The 16,429-nt window shown below is 43.1% G+C and overlaps 2 protein-coding genes across 3 annotated transcripts; one reads left to right on the forward strand and one right to left on the reverse strand.

Moving 5' to 3' along the window:
- The first annotated feature begins 2,051 nt into the window (after window positions 1–2,051).
- Window positions 2,052–3,102, forward strand: DCI1 (delta(3,5),delta(2,4)-dienoyl-CoA isomerase 1). Its single transcript, XM_078585118.1, has one exon. The coding sequence runs from the start codon at window positions 2,127–2,129 to the stop codon at window positions 2,961–2,963; it is 837 nt and encodes a 278-aa protein (XP_078441244.1). The 5' UTR covers window positions 2,052–2,126; the 3' UTR covers window positions 2,964–3,102.
- Window positions 3,103–4,942: 1,840 nt separating this feature from the next.
- On the reverse strand, window positions 4,943–13,208 carry LOC144711190 (putative protein S-acyltransferase 7). 2 transcript variants are annotated; one of them, XM_078585116.1, is made up of 6 exons: window positions 12,901–13,208; window positions 12,753–12,830; window positions 7,063–7,245; window positions 6,659–6,943; window positions 6,166–6,399; window positions 4,943–5,318 (listed from the first exon to the last, which is right to left on the reverse strand). In XM_078585116.1, the coding sequence occupies exons 1-6, from the start codon at window positions 12,997–12,999 to the stop codon at window positions 5,073–5,075; spliced, it is 1,125 nt and encodes a 374-aa protein (XP_078441242.1). In that variant the 5' UTR covers window positions 13,000–13,208; the 3' UTR covers window positions 4,943–5,072. The 2 variants fall into 2 exon arrangements, with proteins under 2 accessions (XP_078441242.1, XP_078441243.1); XM_078585117.1 differs by lacking the exon at window positions 12,753–12,830.
- Window positions 13,209–16,429: the final 3,221 nt, after the last annotated feature.

Below are 16,429 nucleotides of genomic sequence, written 5' to 3' on the forward strand. Positions count from 1 at the left end.
TATAAATAAAACCCAACCTCTTCCTCTTTCCCTCCCTCCCACCAACCAGAAGCAAAAGAAGAAGAAGAGGAAAGAAGCAGAAGAAGAAGAGGAAGAAGAGCTACTATCTTAAAGTAGAACCCTCCCCTCTAGACATGGTTGTTTTGTTCTCTTAGTTTTAATCGAACAAAAAAATTGCACAGGGCCTTGTTCTTTGTTCTGTTTTTTTCTCTCAAGAACAAACAAAATTCGCTCATTCGCACAAAACTAGAACGAATGTCGCACAAAGGGAACAAAAGAACCGCATAGGGGTCTGTGCGATGTTCTGTTCGAATTGTTTTTTGTTCTGTTTGGAAAACCGAACAGAACGAACAAGTTTTTTTATCTTTGAAAATGCTTTCATTGTTCCCTTACATATTTTTTGATTTCACAATGGACGAGACTGAAAAGTTCTTTTTAAAACTATCCATCAGCAAGGGACTCCAAGGGTGATATGATATAAGGCCAAATCTATGAAAAATGCGGGTCCAGAAAGGAAGCACAGCCAAAGGACATCCCAATTCGGACTGCTTAAGGCTCAGGAGAGAGTGTCCAAAAGGTTATGGAATGTTAGACTTATGAGCACTACTTGCATCCCTTCCTCCCTTGCAGATGATCTTCCCTGCACGGACGGTGGCTTCACCTATCATCAAGAGTTAATGATCTTTCAGCCTCTCTATTTTCTCTCTGCTTCTCTCATCTATCTCTCTTTGTGTTCAGTCAGAGACTCGTTGAGATACTTTCAGCTCATAATTGAAGGTTTACTTTGGGAGAAAGTATATTGTCATTAATAGATCCATCCAGGGTCTTATGAGAGGTTCAAACAGCAGAGGTAGACTGATTGACATGGTATCAAGATCATGATGGTGACAGCCAGAGTACATCTCTCTTCCTCGCTGTTGCATAGAATCTTCCCCACCATTTTCTTCCACATCACTTATAGACCCAATTAGGAACCAAGGGCGGCAGGACTCAAAGAAAGAGGGGGCACTTTACATTTAGCTGGAAGACTGGACCGGCACGAGTTCAAGATTGCGTGAGTCTATGCATTCAGAAAAAAATGATTCTCAGATAACGGTCACTGAAAGTAAAGGCATTATTCAGATGATTATTCCAGGCATTCCTGAATCCCTGAAGTATGATAACTTCAACTTTATCCATTGGAGTCAGAGTATAGAACTCATTCTCAACACGAGAATACTGAGTAACCACCTTACAAAGATGATTGATTTTAACGATCCAAATTTCAAAATATGGAAGCAGGACAATGACAACATGTGTATGTGCATTTGTGGGAGGACACAAATTCATGAAGTTTCTGACACTGGGACAAAATGTGCGAATCACAAGACCTATGTCCAAGTTACTAGTGTCCACTTTACTAAGGCCACAAGTCTTCTACAAGGTGAGAAATTAGTGATGGAATATGTATGTGAATTACAGAACATCTGGAGGGAGATTGACCTTAACAACTAGTTGAAAATTCAGTATACAATGAAGCAAACTTTCTATAAGTTTCTTATGGGACACAATATGGAGTATGAACCATTAAGGAGCCAAATTCTCAATCAGGAATGAACAAAACAAACAGAACGAACAATTCGCACAAAACGAACAGAACGAACAATTCGCACAATATTGAACAAAACGAACAGAACGAACAATTCGCACAATATCGAACAAAGCGAACAGAACGAACAGAACGAACAATTCACACAATATCGAAAAGCGAACAGAACGAACAATTCGCACAATATCGAACAAAATGAACAGACGAACAATTAGCACAAATTCGAACAAAACGAACAGAACGAACAATTCGCACAATATCGAACAAGACGAACAGAACGAACAATTCGCACAAATTCGAACAAAATGAACAGAACTAACAATTCGCACAAATGCGAACAAAATGAACAAAACGATTGAGCGAACAATTCACAGAACAGAACGACCATGTCTACAGTCCCCTCATGATTGACCATCCTTGAAGATAAACATTACTTCATAAATACCAATAAATAAAACCCAACCTCTCCTTCTTCCACCTTCCTCTTTCTCTTCCCTTTCCTCTCGACCAGAAGAACGAAGAAGGAAGAAGGTCGGCCATGGCGGAGTTCAAAACCCTAGAAATCGTGCAGAAGGACGAATCCAAGGCCGTCTTCCACATCTACCTCAATCGCCCCGACCAGAGGAACGCCCTAACCCTAGATTTCTTCTCCGAGCTCCCCGCCGCCCTCTCCCTCCTCGACTTCCACCGCGGCGCCTCCGCCATCGTCCTCTCCGCCCGCGGCCCCCACTTCTGCGCCGGCCTCGACCTCTCCGCCTTCCGCTCCCTCTCCACCGCCGCCGGCGCCGCCGCCGACGACCCCGCCCGCCGCCGCGAACTCCTCCGCCGCCAGATCCTCTCCCTCCAATCCGCCATCTCCGCCGTCCAATCCTGCCGCCGCCCCGTCATCGCCGCCGTCCACGGCGCCTGCCTCGGCGCCGGCCTCGACCTCGTCTCCGCCTGCGACCTCCGCTACTGCTCCTCCTCCTCCTTCTTCTCCTCCTTGGAAGTCGACCTGGCCATCGTCGCTGACCTCGGCTCGCTCCAGCGGCTGCCCGACATCGTCGGCGCCGGGCGCGCCGCCGAGATGGCCTTGACCGGGCGGCGGGTCACAGCAGCCGAGGCTATGGCGATGGGGCTCGTCTCCGCCGTCTTTGCCGATCCCCCCGCCATGGACGCTGCCGTCGACGGCATCGCCGCGGAGCTCGCGGCGAAGTCGCCACTCGCCGTGGCGGGGACGAAGGCGGTGCTGCGGCGGAGCCGGGATCTGACGGCGGAGCAGGGATTGGACTACGTGGCCACTTGGAACGCCGCCATGCTCGTCTCCCCCGACCTCGACGCGGCCGTCTCCACCCGGCCGGGGAACGCCGCCCGCCCAGACTTCGCCAAGCTGTGACTAGACATGGTCGTTCTGTTCTTTTGGTGCGAATTTGTGTGAATTGTTCGTTCGGTTCGGTTTTCCGAACAGAACAAAAATGAATTCGAACAGAACATCGAACAGAGCATCGAACAGACCCGTGTTCTGTTCTTTTGTTTGCTTTGTGCAAATTTTAGTCTAATTTTGTGCGAATATGCGAATTTGTGCGAATTTTGTTCGTTTTTGAAAAAGAAAAAGAACAACGAACAGAACAGAATGACCATGTCTAGCTCTGACGCGGGGCTCGGGAATACCTTTACCTGTGCCTAAACTTTGGTATGCTGGCGGCTGGGGAATGATGGTTTCGGTCTCGGTCTCGGGTTTTGGCAAGTACCTTTACCTGTACCTAAACTTTGGTACAGCCTCGTCTCGGGAATGGCAGTTTTGGTCTCGGTATTGGTTCTTGGCAAATACCTTTACCTATGCCTAAACTTCGGTACGGTCTCGTCTCGGGAATGGCGGTTTCAGTCTTGGTATCAGTTTTTGGCAAGTACCTTTACCTGTACCTAAACTTTGGTGCGGTCTTGGTTTTCGGTCAAAGATCGGTTTCGGTTTGGTATTACTTATGTATTTATGTCTCTTTTGTATTTTTGTATCTTTAATATGAGATTTCTTTTACGTTTCTTTGACCGAAAACCATAGGTATTCTGCTTGATTGCAGGGAATTGGGACCATAGGTACTCTGCTTATAGGTCCAAGGGTCAAGCCAGACTGGAACCAGAAGTCAATTATTTAATATTAATTTAATATTATTTATAAATTCTAAAAACATCTAATCTGGACACCATATATTTGACCATTTGTGGGCACCCACTTGATGTAGAGGATATTTAATATTATTATGAAACTTTTACTTTGACATTGACAAGTCAACCTGACCAGACCTAAACCGGTCCGGACCGGACCGAGACCAAACAAGAACGGACTGAAATTGAACCTAAGTTCAGGTAAGCCTTAGGTCTTTGCTAAAAACCAAGGCCAGACCGTGACCGTTGAATCCTACTTGTGAGGGCATCCTGCACTCAAATCTCAACTGACCTCATATATTGCAAATATTTTTCCCTCGTGAGTTTAGGTCCTGTTTTCAGTTTGGTTTGTTTGTGATACCAAAATTCCAGTAAACTCGTGATTCTCAAACTGACAGTATGGGTTTGGTCCGGTTTTATAGAATTTTGGTAAAAAATGGCAAACCCTACTCGCAGTGGAGGGCCTCGGAGGTAGGGAACATCACGGCCCAGATGAGGCGGAGGGGACATCATGATGATCAGTGATGGATGAAACTGTGATGTATAGTTTGTCACATCCCTGCTTAGGACGATGTGCCGTCATGTGGAACAGAATGTCATATAAGCAAATTTTACTTTACAGGTGTATCTAGCATGGTATCTCGCCTTCTCTCTCGGTCTCTTGTGCTCTCTCAATGAGGTTTCCGACGTATCAATCTTAATTTATACTCATTTCTAATTAATTTTTTGCAGAATATTATCATTGATAAATACTTTACCATCATGTCTCTTTTTTTCATCATATAAAAATCGGTCACCACCATCATCAGTGACAGCATCCTGACACATCACCTGTCTGGAACCAACATTCCGTCTTGCATCCATCACAACTCTGTCAGTGTGATGAATGACATAATGGATGATGTTTGTCGTTCCATACTCTATACAAATGACGAGACAGAAATGTGTTTTATGTTCAGGGATGAAGAAAGTGTTTCATCCACCAGATATAGGACAGGATGGTTTTTTTCATTCTAGGAAGAAGAAAACATCATATCAAGATTGCGGACCCCAGATAAGAAGGGGATTAATCCATATGCTGAAAAATTCCTCTTATCATATTTTCTCGAATTTTAGAACTTCTATGATTCAGAACTCCTATCGTTTTCTATGATTCAGAATTTTAGATGGGGCTGTTTGAGATGACCCAAAAAAAAAATGGGATGCAGAACAAGATGAAAGCCGTCCATCTTGGACGATTGGGCACCTTAACTGTAAGTAAGAGAGAGGCCAATAACAAAAGAAAGAAAAAAAAGGAAGTTGGCTGGTAGGATTTTATCTATCTATACAGAAAGAGAGAGGATCAGGAGAATATTCCGGCGGGCTTGGCGGGTTCGCCGGACTCCAAGTCCCAGGAGGAGGGCTTGTCGTGGCGAGGGAATATTCCAGCGGGCGATGGCGGAGCGGGCTCCGGCGGGAGGCGGAGGCGGAAGTCATTCTTGGAAGGGGGGATGGGGGAGAAGAAGACCTCCTTGAAATTCTCCACCATTCCCCTGTTGTAAGGGTTCTCGTGGCGGTCGTATCTGTATCTGAAGTTCTCATACGTGGTCTGTTGGAGAGAGAAAGTTAGAGTGAGAGAGAAAATTGGAGTGAGAAAGTTAGGGGGAGGATGTTAGAGAAAGAATCTTAGATACAGAGATGGAAGCCGGAGAGATGGAGAGAGAAACAGTATGAGTTGAAGAGAAAAGTAGAGGGAGAAAGTCAGAGGGATAGAGTTAGAATGAGAATTTTAGAACCAGAATAAGTTAGAGCGAGAGATTTAGGAGGGAGTCAGAGAGAGAAAGTAAGAGAATGGATGTTAGGAATTAAAGTAAATGTGAGAAAGCAAGCAATTATTCAAAAAAGTATGAGAAAGTTCAAAAGAGAGATGGAGAGAAAAAGTAAGATAATTTTGGAAAAAGAGATTGTCAGGAAGTTTGAGTAAGAAAGTAAGAAAATGTCAGAGAGTAATGTTAACATGAGAAAGTTAGACAAGGAGATGGAGAGATAAAGTTAGAGTGAGAAATTCAAGAAAAAGAAATCCAGAGGAAGTTTGACTAAAAAAGTTCAACTGAGAAAGTTAGGAAGAGAGATATAGAGAGAAAAGGTTAGAGACAGAAATTCAGAAAGAGACAGAGAGAAAGGGAGATAATTAGAGAGCGGGAAATTTAGAGTGAGAAATTCAGAAAAGAGAGAGAGAATAAGTTAGCTTGAGTGAGAAAGTCAGAGGATGCCAGAAAAATAAGTTAGCTTGAGAAAGGAGGAGATAGATATAGAAAAAGTTCGAGTGAGAAATTCAGAAAGAGAGGAAGTTTGAAAGAGCAAGAGACAGAGAGAGACAGACAGAGAGAAATCTTGAGACATAAATTTAGTGAGAAATATATATATAGAGAGAGAGAAGGGGGTGGAGAGGTGACCTGGTTGGTGGTGATGAGGTAGAAGTGGAAGACGGAGAGACCGCCGACGAACCAAACACAGACAAAGGTATAGACGATGAGGGCAACGGAGGCGGGGGACTTGGCCATGGCACGCCAGATAGAGGTCTCACGGGTGACCATGATTCTATGGAGGTAAACCCAACAGAATCCAAACACGTACAGGCACAGCAGCGTCGTCGAGAACACGAACATGTAGAAGAATCGGTAGTTCCTCTGCACCAATTAATCCGAATAAATGAGAGTTTTGATTAAACGTCTTCACCCAGCAATAAATCAAAAATCACCCATCAGTCAAAAAACCTATTAAGATTTTGAACCACAAGCCAAAACAACAATTACAAAATCTGCACCCACAAATAAAAACAAGACCATTAAAAATCAGCACCCACCAAACGGGGAGCCCATTGGAAATCCAATTGAAAATATGCACTTCTCGCACTCTGTTTTTCTTTAAAGAGAGTGAAAAACTTACCAAGCCGATGCACTGGCCGACCCAGGGGCAGTGGTGGTCAAAGCGCTGGACGCAATTGTTGCAAATGGAGCAGTGGGAACAGCGAGGGGGGCGGTAGAGCTTGCACGTGTCACAGTACTTGATCTTGACAGTGATCCCATTGACGACAACGTCCTTGACTCGAGGTATGCGAGGGGGTGGCGTCTGGCCATCAATAACATTGCCCACCTCCAGCTCAGGAGGGTGGGCATTGGGGGGGATGATGCCGGGGTCTCTACCAGAGGTAAGCAGGAGGAGGCACAAGTCCTACAAAGGGTGAGATGAATATGCATGTAAGTTGATTTTTTTTTTTTTGAAGAAATATGCATGTAAGTTGATAGAATGCCGATGAAAGAGATGTCAGGGGCATATGAAGCATTACTCACATATACGGTGAAAACTACAGCGACCACCATGATGGAGATGCCCGCATGGTGGGAGAAGTCATCCATGAGATTCTTGGCCACGAATCCACAGAAAACGCCAACCGGGGCGACAATGAGGAAGACAGTGAGGAACAGAGACCTCACATCTGGCCCAAATATGAACCTCCCCTGGAGGCAGAATCTCTGCAACCGATTCCATGATAGCAGCATTAGAAAAAAAGAAAAGAAAACGTATTGTTGAAAAACAAGGAATTCTTTCCTTTTGATTTTATTCAATTACTAATAATAAAAAAAGCTCAAGGAAAGCTGATTTATGAGAATGATGAGAACCACAATAAATGCAGATTACTCGTGAAGACTTGTTTTGTTTGAGGAGAAAGAGAAAACTGCACAACACGAAAATTTGGTTTGAAACCACGGTAAATAAGGCAACAAGAACAGATATTCTGCTAATCCATCGGACTGGAAAAGGGAGGCTTGTCTTTTTGTAACGTGATTCATCCAAAGCTGAAAGCTCGGGAAGAAATAGTTGATCATCCTCTGTCTCTCAGCATGCACTTGATGACACAAACAAAGTTACCAGAGAAGATGGACAAGAGGAAAGTCGATGAAGATATGACAAAAGGAGGCGATGGAGATAAGACAAAAAAAAATCAGGTTAATTAACTGAACATGACATTCGAAGGTCCTCTGACTGAAACGGGATAAACAACGTTAGTAGTAGGATTTATTTTTTTTGAATTAAAGTAGTAGGAATTATTATAATTTATTTTCATAGGATTCCAATCCATCACTGTGCAGAAAACCTCTAGTTAATTCAGGTTCCTCCCTCCAACCTGCACTGCTCTCTGACAGACTCTTCTTGGTCTCGGCTCTTGTTCTCGTAAGTCGTAGAGACAAAGGATCCCTTGATCTGAAGACTAAGACTCTTCAAGGGATCTTTGATTTTCTTGTCTCTCAATCTACCTGTAGCTTTCCTTGATTCGCCATCAATGTGTTGGTGATCAGCAACGACATCTGTCTTCCTCACTTACTGAAATTTACAGTGTTTTCAGGCGATTGGAACATGGCAACGCTTTTCAAATGGTATCTTCTGAGATTACCATTGCTTTTTGAACCATGTCATCATTATCCACCCTCCTCTTCTGCTGTCATGGTTTACAGCTGGCTATTTCCCCTTGGTTATGTGGTCTTTAGTGATCATTATCTGAGCGTTTGCCAGAAATATCTCTCACCATGGAGAACTTCATCCTGTCATGATCATGCGATTATCTCTGTTACAGATAACCATGGACTTTTTCTGCCGCTTTTTTCCTGTGACAATTCTAAGGCAACCGCCACAAACCTTCTGCACTCTCTGGCGGTTTTCTGACATGCCTGCGTTTAACATTTGTAGCAAACGTAGAAGAGGAGAGGACATGACTACATGCCATCATACACATCAATTAGTTTTACCCGGATGATAATGGCGAGCTCCCCATCGTCATTTTTCTATGTCTGTGAATTATTGACAGATGATGGTGACTAGTCGTCACCATTCTCCCGTCCCTTTCTCTTTCAGATGACAAGAGTCAATGTCGAGTCCTCATTGTCCTTGTCATTCTGGCCGCAGACAGGGACAATGGTGAATCGTCCTCATCATCTTCCCTCATAGATGATGAACTCGTCACTGTCGACAAACCCTTCCAACATTGCACTTTCAAATCTTCATATTTACAGAGCTAACTTCAGCAGCAGAGTCAATGCCTCATCAGCTAAGGGAATGATTATTTCTGCTGCCAGCCTTTGTGCTACCTGTTGTTTGATAAAGCACTCCCTCGGACGTATGAAAGCAAAAGAAGGAAGGTTGCCACGTCACGTGACAGCCTGGAGCCAAAAAGTCCAACCGAATAAAGACGTTACGGAGAAAAGTGAATAAAAGGAAGTTTTGGCCGAGGAGGGAGCGGGCGTTGAAGAAAACGGTTTTTGAGTCGACGTCGAGAGGAGCTCTCGAGGAGGATTTGTTGCTGATTCGGCTCGCTTCCGATCGCCAGGGTCGATACGACCTTGTGGGCGGATATCTTTGTGTTCTTGTTATTTCTTTGTTGTTGGAACATTTCAAGGTGGAAGTCCTCGTTTTATTTGATCACGATTCCTTCTTTCACGATCAACGTATTACTCGGCTATGTACACTGCGTTTGGAGATCTCGAGAACTTCTCCAGCCATATTTCATCAGTCCGTGTTCAGAATATTTCTCCAAATTCAAAGGTCATTATCAGCCTGTGCTACCTGTTGTTCTGCTTAAACAATTCCATCCAATTGGAAAATTCTGAAGCTCTTTTCGGCGCATGTACCTGGATATAACTGCCGCTCTCTATTTGCCAGTGCTCTCTATTTGCAACTGGAGTACCTCTCGAATTGGTCTTCAGTTGCAAGATTCCTTGCTGCAGTGGTTAATGGCATTTCCCTGCTGGAGGGACTCTTCTTCAAGCGACTTATATCCCCTTCTGCTCCCCTTCTGCCACGCCATCTGCCACTATTCATCCAGATCAACAATAACCGTTGATGCATTCCCATAGCTGGAATTCTCTGTACAGCATTGAAGACATGAAAAAAAATGCAGTAATAGTTCTTGTCACAGGATTTTTTTGCTGCTGGATTTCTCAATACAGAGCTGACTGCATGAAATAATTGCAGAGGCTATCTTCTGGATATTATCATCCACCACTCAGCCACTTTGCCTCCATGGGCTATACGATGTTGACTACATGATTTTTTTTGCAGCAAGGCTATATTTTGGATATAAACATCGGCCACTCTTCAGCCCCTTCGCCTCCGTGGACCATTTTTTGGGCCATTTGGGCCATCACTCCCTTGCTTCAGCTTATATGATTGTCTTATGGAGCTATTGAGCCCTTTCCTTGGCCACTTCGTTTCCATGATCTGTCAGATGGAGTTAATGGGACATCACCTTCTTATGGATTCCAGTGGTGCTTTAATGCATCCTTATTAAACTTTATCAGTATTCTTGGAGCTTTTCCGTCCAGTCCCCGATATGATTGCTGCGTCTATGAGAAGCGCCTACCAAGTAAGGAACCCAGCCCAAGAACCTCCCAATCCCGACTACTTAAGGCTCAGGAGGAGCATCCAAAGGGGTTACGGAGCTTCTGACTTGTAAGTTACTACCTGCCTTCCCTCTTGTTACCCCTGCTCAGCCGTGAATATCTGTCTATCTCATCCCTCGCAGATGATCAGCCCTGCGTGGACGGCGGCTTCTCCTCCCTCCAAGAAACAATGATCTTCCCGTCTCCCTCTTCTCTCTATTTCTCCCATCTCTCTTTCTCTATCTGTGTTAACACTGAGATTCTTTGAGATTAATTAGGCCAGTGGTTGGAGGTTTTTTTGTGGAAGATTACACTGTCATTGGTAGACCCAATCAGGGTTCTACCTTTTATGCTTTATTGAAATCTGGTGTTTAGTTCTGCCTACATTCTTATATCACAGTTGGGATTTCTTCCTCCATTCCGTTTTTGTGCTGCTTTGCTCTTGTCAAGACTCTTCACCAATCGGCCAAAGTTAATTTCTGCATCCCACTGTTAACATTCTTCACCAGAGACGTCATCCCTTGATCAGGTATCTTCTTCTGGAGATCTTACCACAGCATATCTTCTTCATGGGTGACATTTTCCTCTGATTGGGCATCCTCTTGTGGTGATCTTATCATGGCAATCATTATTCACAGGCGTTGATCAAGCATTTTCATCTGGCGATCTTCTCGCAGTGTCGATTCTTCACCGCTACCTCTCCATCGGTATTCTGGAGAGCTGATCTTTTTCTAATTTCTCCCATCTTCTATACTTCTTCCCTGTATCTCCGCCAAGTTGCAAATGGAATTCCATTCATCAGCAGGGGTATTATACTAATTTCCTTTCCTATGATTCTGGTAGAGTCAAATCCTTAAGAACCACTATGGAAATGGACTTACAGTGATTATCTGGACCTCAACGATCTTCATTAGCAACCAAAAGACCTTTGATTGCACTTGCTCCACTTCGTCGACTTTCTGTTCCTGTTCCATTTTCTGTTCATGTTCCTCCCTTATAATGGTAAGTTTCAAGAATTCTTACTGCCGCCCAATTAAAGGACTGTGAGACCGCTCGGTCAACACAAACTCACACATGTTGACCGAATAAATCCCACCCCCACGAACAAGCACTTGCCCCGCATTTCCATTTCTTTTCCCTTCTTTTATATTAAATCAAAGGGATGATAACAGATTTCTAGTTGACTTCTGTTTGTCCTCTTCTCTGTTCCATCTGTCCAACTATCAGTTCTGCGGGTTCCTCCCGTGGCCTTAGTGTATGCTCCCCAGTTCTTCTTTCACATCCTCGATCTTTCATTCACAAAAAAAAATTGATCAGAGAAAAATACCCAAAATAATAATTGGACATCAATACCTAGTCATGAACTGCCGAAGAAGTTTCTAACATAATATGTAAATCCAGAATAACAAGAACTTGCCCATCAGCAAGGGTTAACACAGTATGACAATACGGTAGTAACATATTGTGCTACTTCTCAACTCATGAGTCCAACTTCACAATGTCTTCTGGAAGCTGGTTTATTCTCCATTGTGTGTCCTGCACTTTTATTAGAAGGAAAAACCGCTACTTATATCCCAAAAAGATAAAATTCAATAGCATCAGTTTCAACTGTAGCATTCTGAACCTAGAGTCCAAGTATCAGAACCTAGACGCCATGACAAAAACAAAATTCAGTAGCATCAATTTCAACAGTAGCTTTCAGAGCTTAGAGTCCAAGTATCCCAGTGTGTTGAGCTCGAATTCTTGTTGGAAGTAAACTCGACTTATCGTGTACCAAATTTTTTATACGCAATTTCCAGCTGTTCATCGACGTTCAATGGAACATAATCAATCAAAAAAACTAACCCACGCAGTATCTGAAATCATGAACTCCTTCCAGATCGAGAAACAAAACATAGGTTCTATGTCTCACGATTCTGCCACCATGTGATATTTTTCCAGTTCTATCAGACCACAGAAATATTCAAAGAAATAAGACCACGACAAGATCAACGCGGGATACAACCTTAAAAACCATCAGTTATAAAGCTTCAACCAAACAACTAGTTGCCTTGAAAGGAGTGTCATGCCCAACCAATAGTATGTAAGAAACATCGAAAAAATATCAGTGTTTATTTGGTTTCGAAGCACTTCGATGTTTAGAAAATACCAGACAAAAATATAAAATATGGCATATTTGAAGGTGGAGACCAAGATTAAAAATTCTCCATTTTTAGCCCCGTGACTATAAGAAATAGGGAGGACGGAAAGTTAAAGACACCTCTACAGATTCACAAGAAAACGTTTATGTAACATGCTATCTCACAGACAAACATACCAATAAACAGCCGAAAAAATAATATGGAACGGTTTTGAACCAATAAAGATTCAAAGACCAGTTGATTCACGGAAATAAACCATTTTGCTAAGCTCTTAAAGTACTGCTCCAGATGTACGTTCGGATATGACCAATAGAAAACCGATGCATAAACTCACCAGAGCTAAAACCCAGATAAGTTCCATTAAACCGAAGCTAAAATAAGAAACTATTCCTTTTTTTTCACAATCGTTTTTGGTAATGATCCGGCCCCAAAAAATACCCAAAAAAATCAGCGGGTTCGAGAGACCTCACGCGTGAAGTTCCAATCAGCACGGTGAAATTCCACAAGGGAAATCGACGCCGGCGACGTAAATTTCCCCAAATCCTCAACGCAACAACCCGAGATTAAACGACTTTAGAACGAACCCTAAACCAAAAAAAAACGAAATACTCACATTATTCCCCTTCCACTCTTCATAAACCCTCTTTCGGTGAGCATCCTTGGCTCCGATTTCAGCCACTTGCAGAGATCCGGATGGAGGAGCCACCCGCATTCTTCCTCCCCACTTGTTCTCGATCAATCTTCGATCTAAAATCAACAATAAAAAACCCTAATCTAGGACGACGATAGCATCACCAAATCAAGATCATCGCCTACGACGATCTGCAACCGTCGGCCGCGATCGCCGAGATCGCTGCTCAGGTCCTGTAGAACACCTCTCTTTCTCTCTCTAGTTCCCTCTCTCTCTCTCTCTTTCTCTCTCTATTCTCTCTCTTTCTTATTGCGCTGGTTGACCAGCTATGATTACACGTGGCGGGGTTTGATTGGTGCATGTAGGCGATTCCAGTCAACGCTGTCTCTCCGCTTATTCGACCGGCACCATTCATTTCCGCGTTGACTTTTTGGCAAAACCAAGAATTTGGTGTTACCCCGCTAAATATTATACAATCTTGGGTCTCAAACTTTGCCAAATAATATGTTTTTTTATTGACAAAACACGATGCCGGGCACGAGCAACCCTCGGGTCGGTAGACTGATCCTGCAGTGCGTTGGATGCTTAATGTTTATAAGGTGATCATTTTTTTAAGGCGATTTTATATGTGTTAAGGTTTAATGTTTATAAGAGTTTGTCCGAGTGGAGTACGCGTGAATATCCAAATTTACGCACAGATGCCCACGGCAAAAATATAAGGCTAACAGCCATCTTGAATCAGTATGTCACTGATCAGGACGCATATGCCAGAAATAGATTCATATCCCCAAACGGTGTTGGTGACAAATTAATATGTTTTGCTTCATCATTATGTTGTAATCATCGCGGTTTAACCAATTTGTTTAATATGACACTGATTGCTAGTGGTTTAACCAATTTGTTTATCAATCGATGTTTCTGTTTTTTGTAATTGAATTATGTTAAAAACATGATAGAAAATGGAAGTCGAAGAGTGTAAGGTGGTGAAAATATTTTTTGGACCCATTATGTGGTTATGTTACTCTGAGTAGAATTGGCCTATATGAGATTGCTTTGATTTTTTTGGAGCATATCATGACTTTGAAATTAATTCTGGACTCTATTCTAAGTGTACTTTTGCTGCACCATGCTTTAAATCAAAGAGAAAGGTTGTGATAGAAGCTTACCCATCAAATTATGGTTTTCTTACAAGTCAACAGATAAATGGTAATAGAAAGTATGAGGAGTGGACATTATGTAGTATCACCTGAACTCCTTGTGTAATCCCGGGTTACTAGCACAAGTCTCCCATGCGATGAAGTCCATCAAAACCTACCTCTCTAACCATGAAGCCTTAGAACTTGACATTCATATTTGTACAATATTCAAAAAGGACATTAAAATATCTATCAGATGCAATAGCAATGTCTTCTCCATTGCAATGATGGCAATCGTTGATCCCGTATCCATTGATGTGGCGATGCAAAGGAGAGATTAGCTGGTATTTATTGAGAGTTAATTTACATAATATATAGGAATGTCTATGTAGTATTATATTCAAATGTCACCCCAGGTCAGTTCATGTTATTGTTCAATTAGTGGTCCTTGCAAATAAGACACCGAGGGCATGTCGTCGATGGACACTTAAGTTTTGACTGTGATCTGAGAGCCCCCAATAATGGCATTTGAAACAAGTGTACCACATATGCAAAAACACATCTATAATTGTGCTTGAATGATCAAGATGGGATCAATCACCATTGGTATAAAATGACACTAACTCAAGGAAGATGATGCAAATAAGTTATCAAGCAGGGTAGTGGAAATACTAGAGAATGAGTTATATGATAAATTTCTGATGCATCACTCCTAAATATGATGATCTGTTTGGGTTTGACACTCGATCATATCCTAGGCCTATATCGGAGTGTCACATTGACAAGGGGTTATTACTATGTAATTAAGTATTGATAGAACTATTCCCTAAAGGGATTTATGAACTCCGTTTACATTTTAGAGCACACGGTGTGCTTGCTACCTTGCGTATTGGCAACTATATCTCTCTTCGTCTCCATCCCTCCCTCTCAATTACTATCCCCATTAAATATAGGGGAGCTCACTTAATTGTGATGACGTGAGGACGTGAAGAGGCAATTGACACAAGTCATGGGTTTTCTTCTTATTGAATTATGGTTATGCTTCATAATCTCCAGTATTTGTTTACAGTTGATGGCACTTTTGGTTTTATTTATTCTTCACATGTTAATTGTCATTCTGCACACTGAAGTACACTATTTTACTTTGTCCCATTTTTCATAATTATTATTTATATTCCTTTTTGGTGCAGTCCATTGAGGAAACAATTATTCTGTGGATGTTTCAAATGTTTGCCATTGTCAGGTCCTAGGACCTACAAGAGAAAGAATTGTTTCACACCGAACAAACCCCCATCTTGAAGGAGATCCATATAATGTTTACTGTATCAAGAATAAAGACCTTAGATAATCTAGCTATCCCGATGCCTTAAAAAATAATTAAGGTTTCTTAAGCCCTTTTATAAAATATTTTTGAACAAATGCCAGAATGTCAGACATCGTACAGGACATGAGGTACTAGATAATAGAAATATAAAACTCATGCTGATACAATTAACACTATCCATGACACATCTAAGAAGGTTAAAATCACGCACTAAGACCATGAGTACTGTAAAATCAGTAGGCAAAACATATCAGGCTATTAAGGGATTTCTGCAAGTGCATGGCAAGGTATAGACTTTGGTTACTCAAAGATAAAAATTAAATTGGAAGCCATGCAATCCCTGAGTTGATAATTGAAACCTATTAGGAGCAACCTTGACAATGAATATCCCTTTCCATCTTCCCATAAATTGATGGCGAGGACGCCAACACATCATCGTCGAACGCGTCGCTTTGGTCAACCGGAGTCAACACGTCTGCTATGGACCCAACGGTGAAGTCAACCGAAGTCAACCCGCCACGGTCAACCAAAGTCAACATGCCGCAGCCGTCGACAAGCACATCTCCACCCGCGCACGTCCCTACGCGCGTCATGACACTACGCTAGAGGCAGATCCACAACTGCCCTTTGGCGTGACACAACGCACGTCTTTACTTTCTCGTCTCTAATTTCTCGTCATTTTCTCTTTCCTCCAAGGCCTATATATAGGCCATTGTTTTCAAGAAACATTAGGCAGTCATTATTCAAGAATTGAGTTTTTGTTTAACTCTTCTTGGAGGACTGCCTGGCCTCCCTATTCTCCCTCAACCCTAGCACCGTCGTCGTCGTCGCTGCCGCCGCCAATTTGCGTCGCCGGCCTTCCACCTCTTCCCCTCCCACTCTCTCTCTCTCTCTTCCCCCAGCCATGTAGCCGCTCACACACGCGGCGCGCCGACTGCCTGCCCGCGCCGAGCACGCGGCCACCCGCACACGCCGTGCACCAACCGCCCGCCCGCGCCGGGCACGCGGCCGCCCGCACACGCCGCGCGCCGTCCGCCTGCCCACGCCGCCA

This window comes from Wolffia australiana, chromosome 13, assembly GCF_029677425.1.
Source record: "Wolffia australiana isolate 7733 chromosome 13, ASM2967742v1".
NCBI classification, from domain to species: domain Eukaryota; kingdom Viridiplantae; phylum Streptophyta; class Magnoliopsida; order Alismatales; family Araceae; genus Wolffia; species Wolffia australiana.

Coding starts and splice junctions, on each gene's coding strand:
- DCI1 (XM_078585118.1), top strand. CDS start 2,127: ATGGCGGAGTTCAAAACCCTAGAAATCGTGCAGAAGGACGAATCCAAG.
- LOC144711190 (XM_078585116.1), bottom strand. CDS start 12,999: ATGCGGGTGGCTCCTCCATCCGGATCTCTGCAAGTGGCTGAAATCGGA. Junction 7,246..12,752: donor ATTGGAACTTCACGCGTGAG/GTCTCTCGAACC, acceptor AATCGGTTGCAG/AGATTCTGCCTCCAGGGGAG. Junction 6,944..7,062: donor CTGTAGTTTTCACCGTATAT/GTGAGTAATGCT, acceptor CACCCTTTGTAG/GACTTGTGCCTCCTCCTGCT.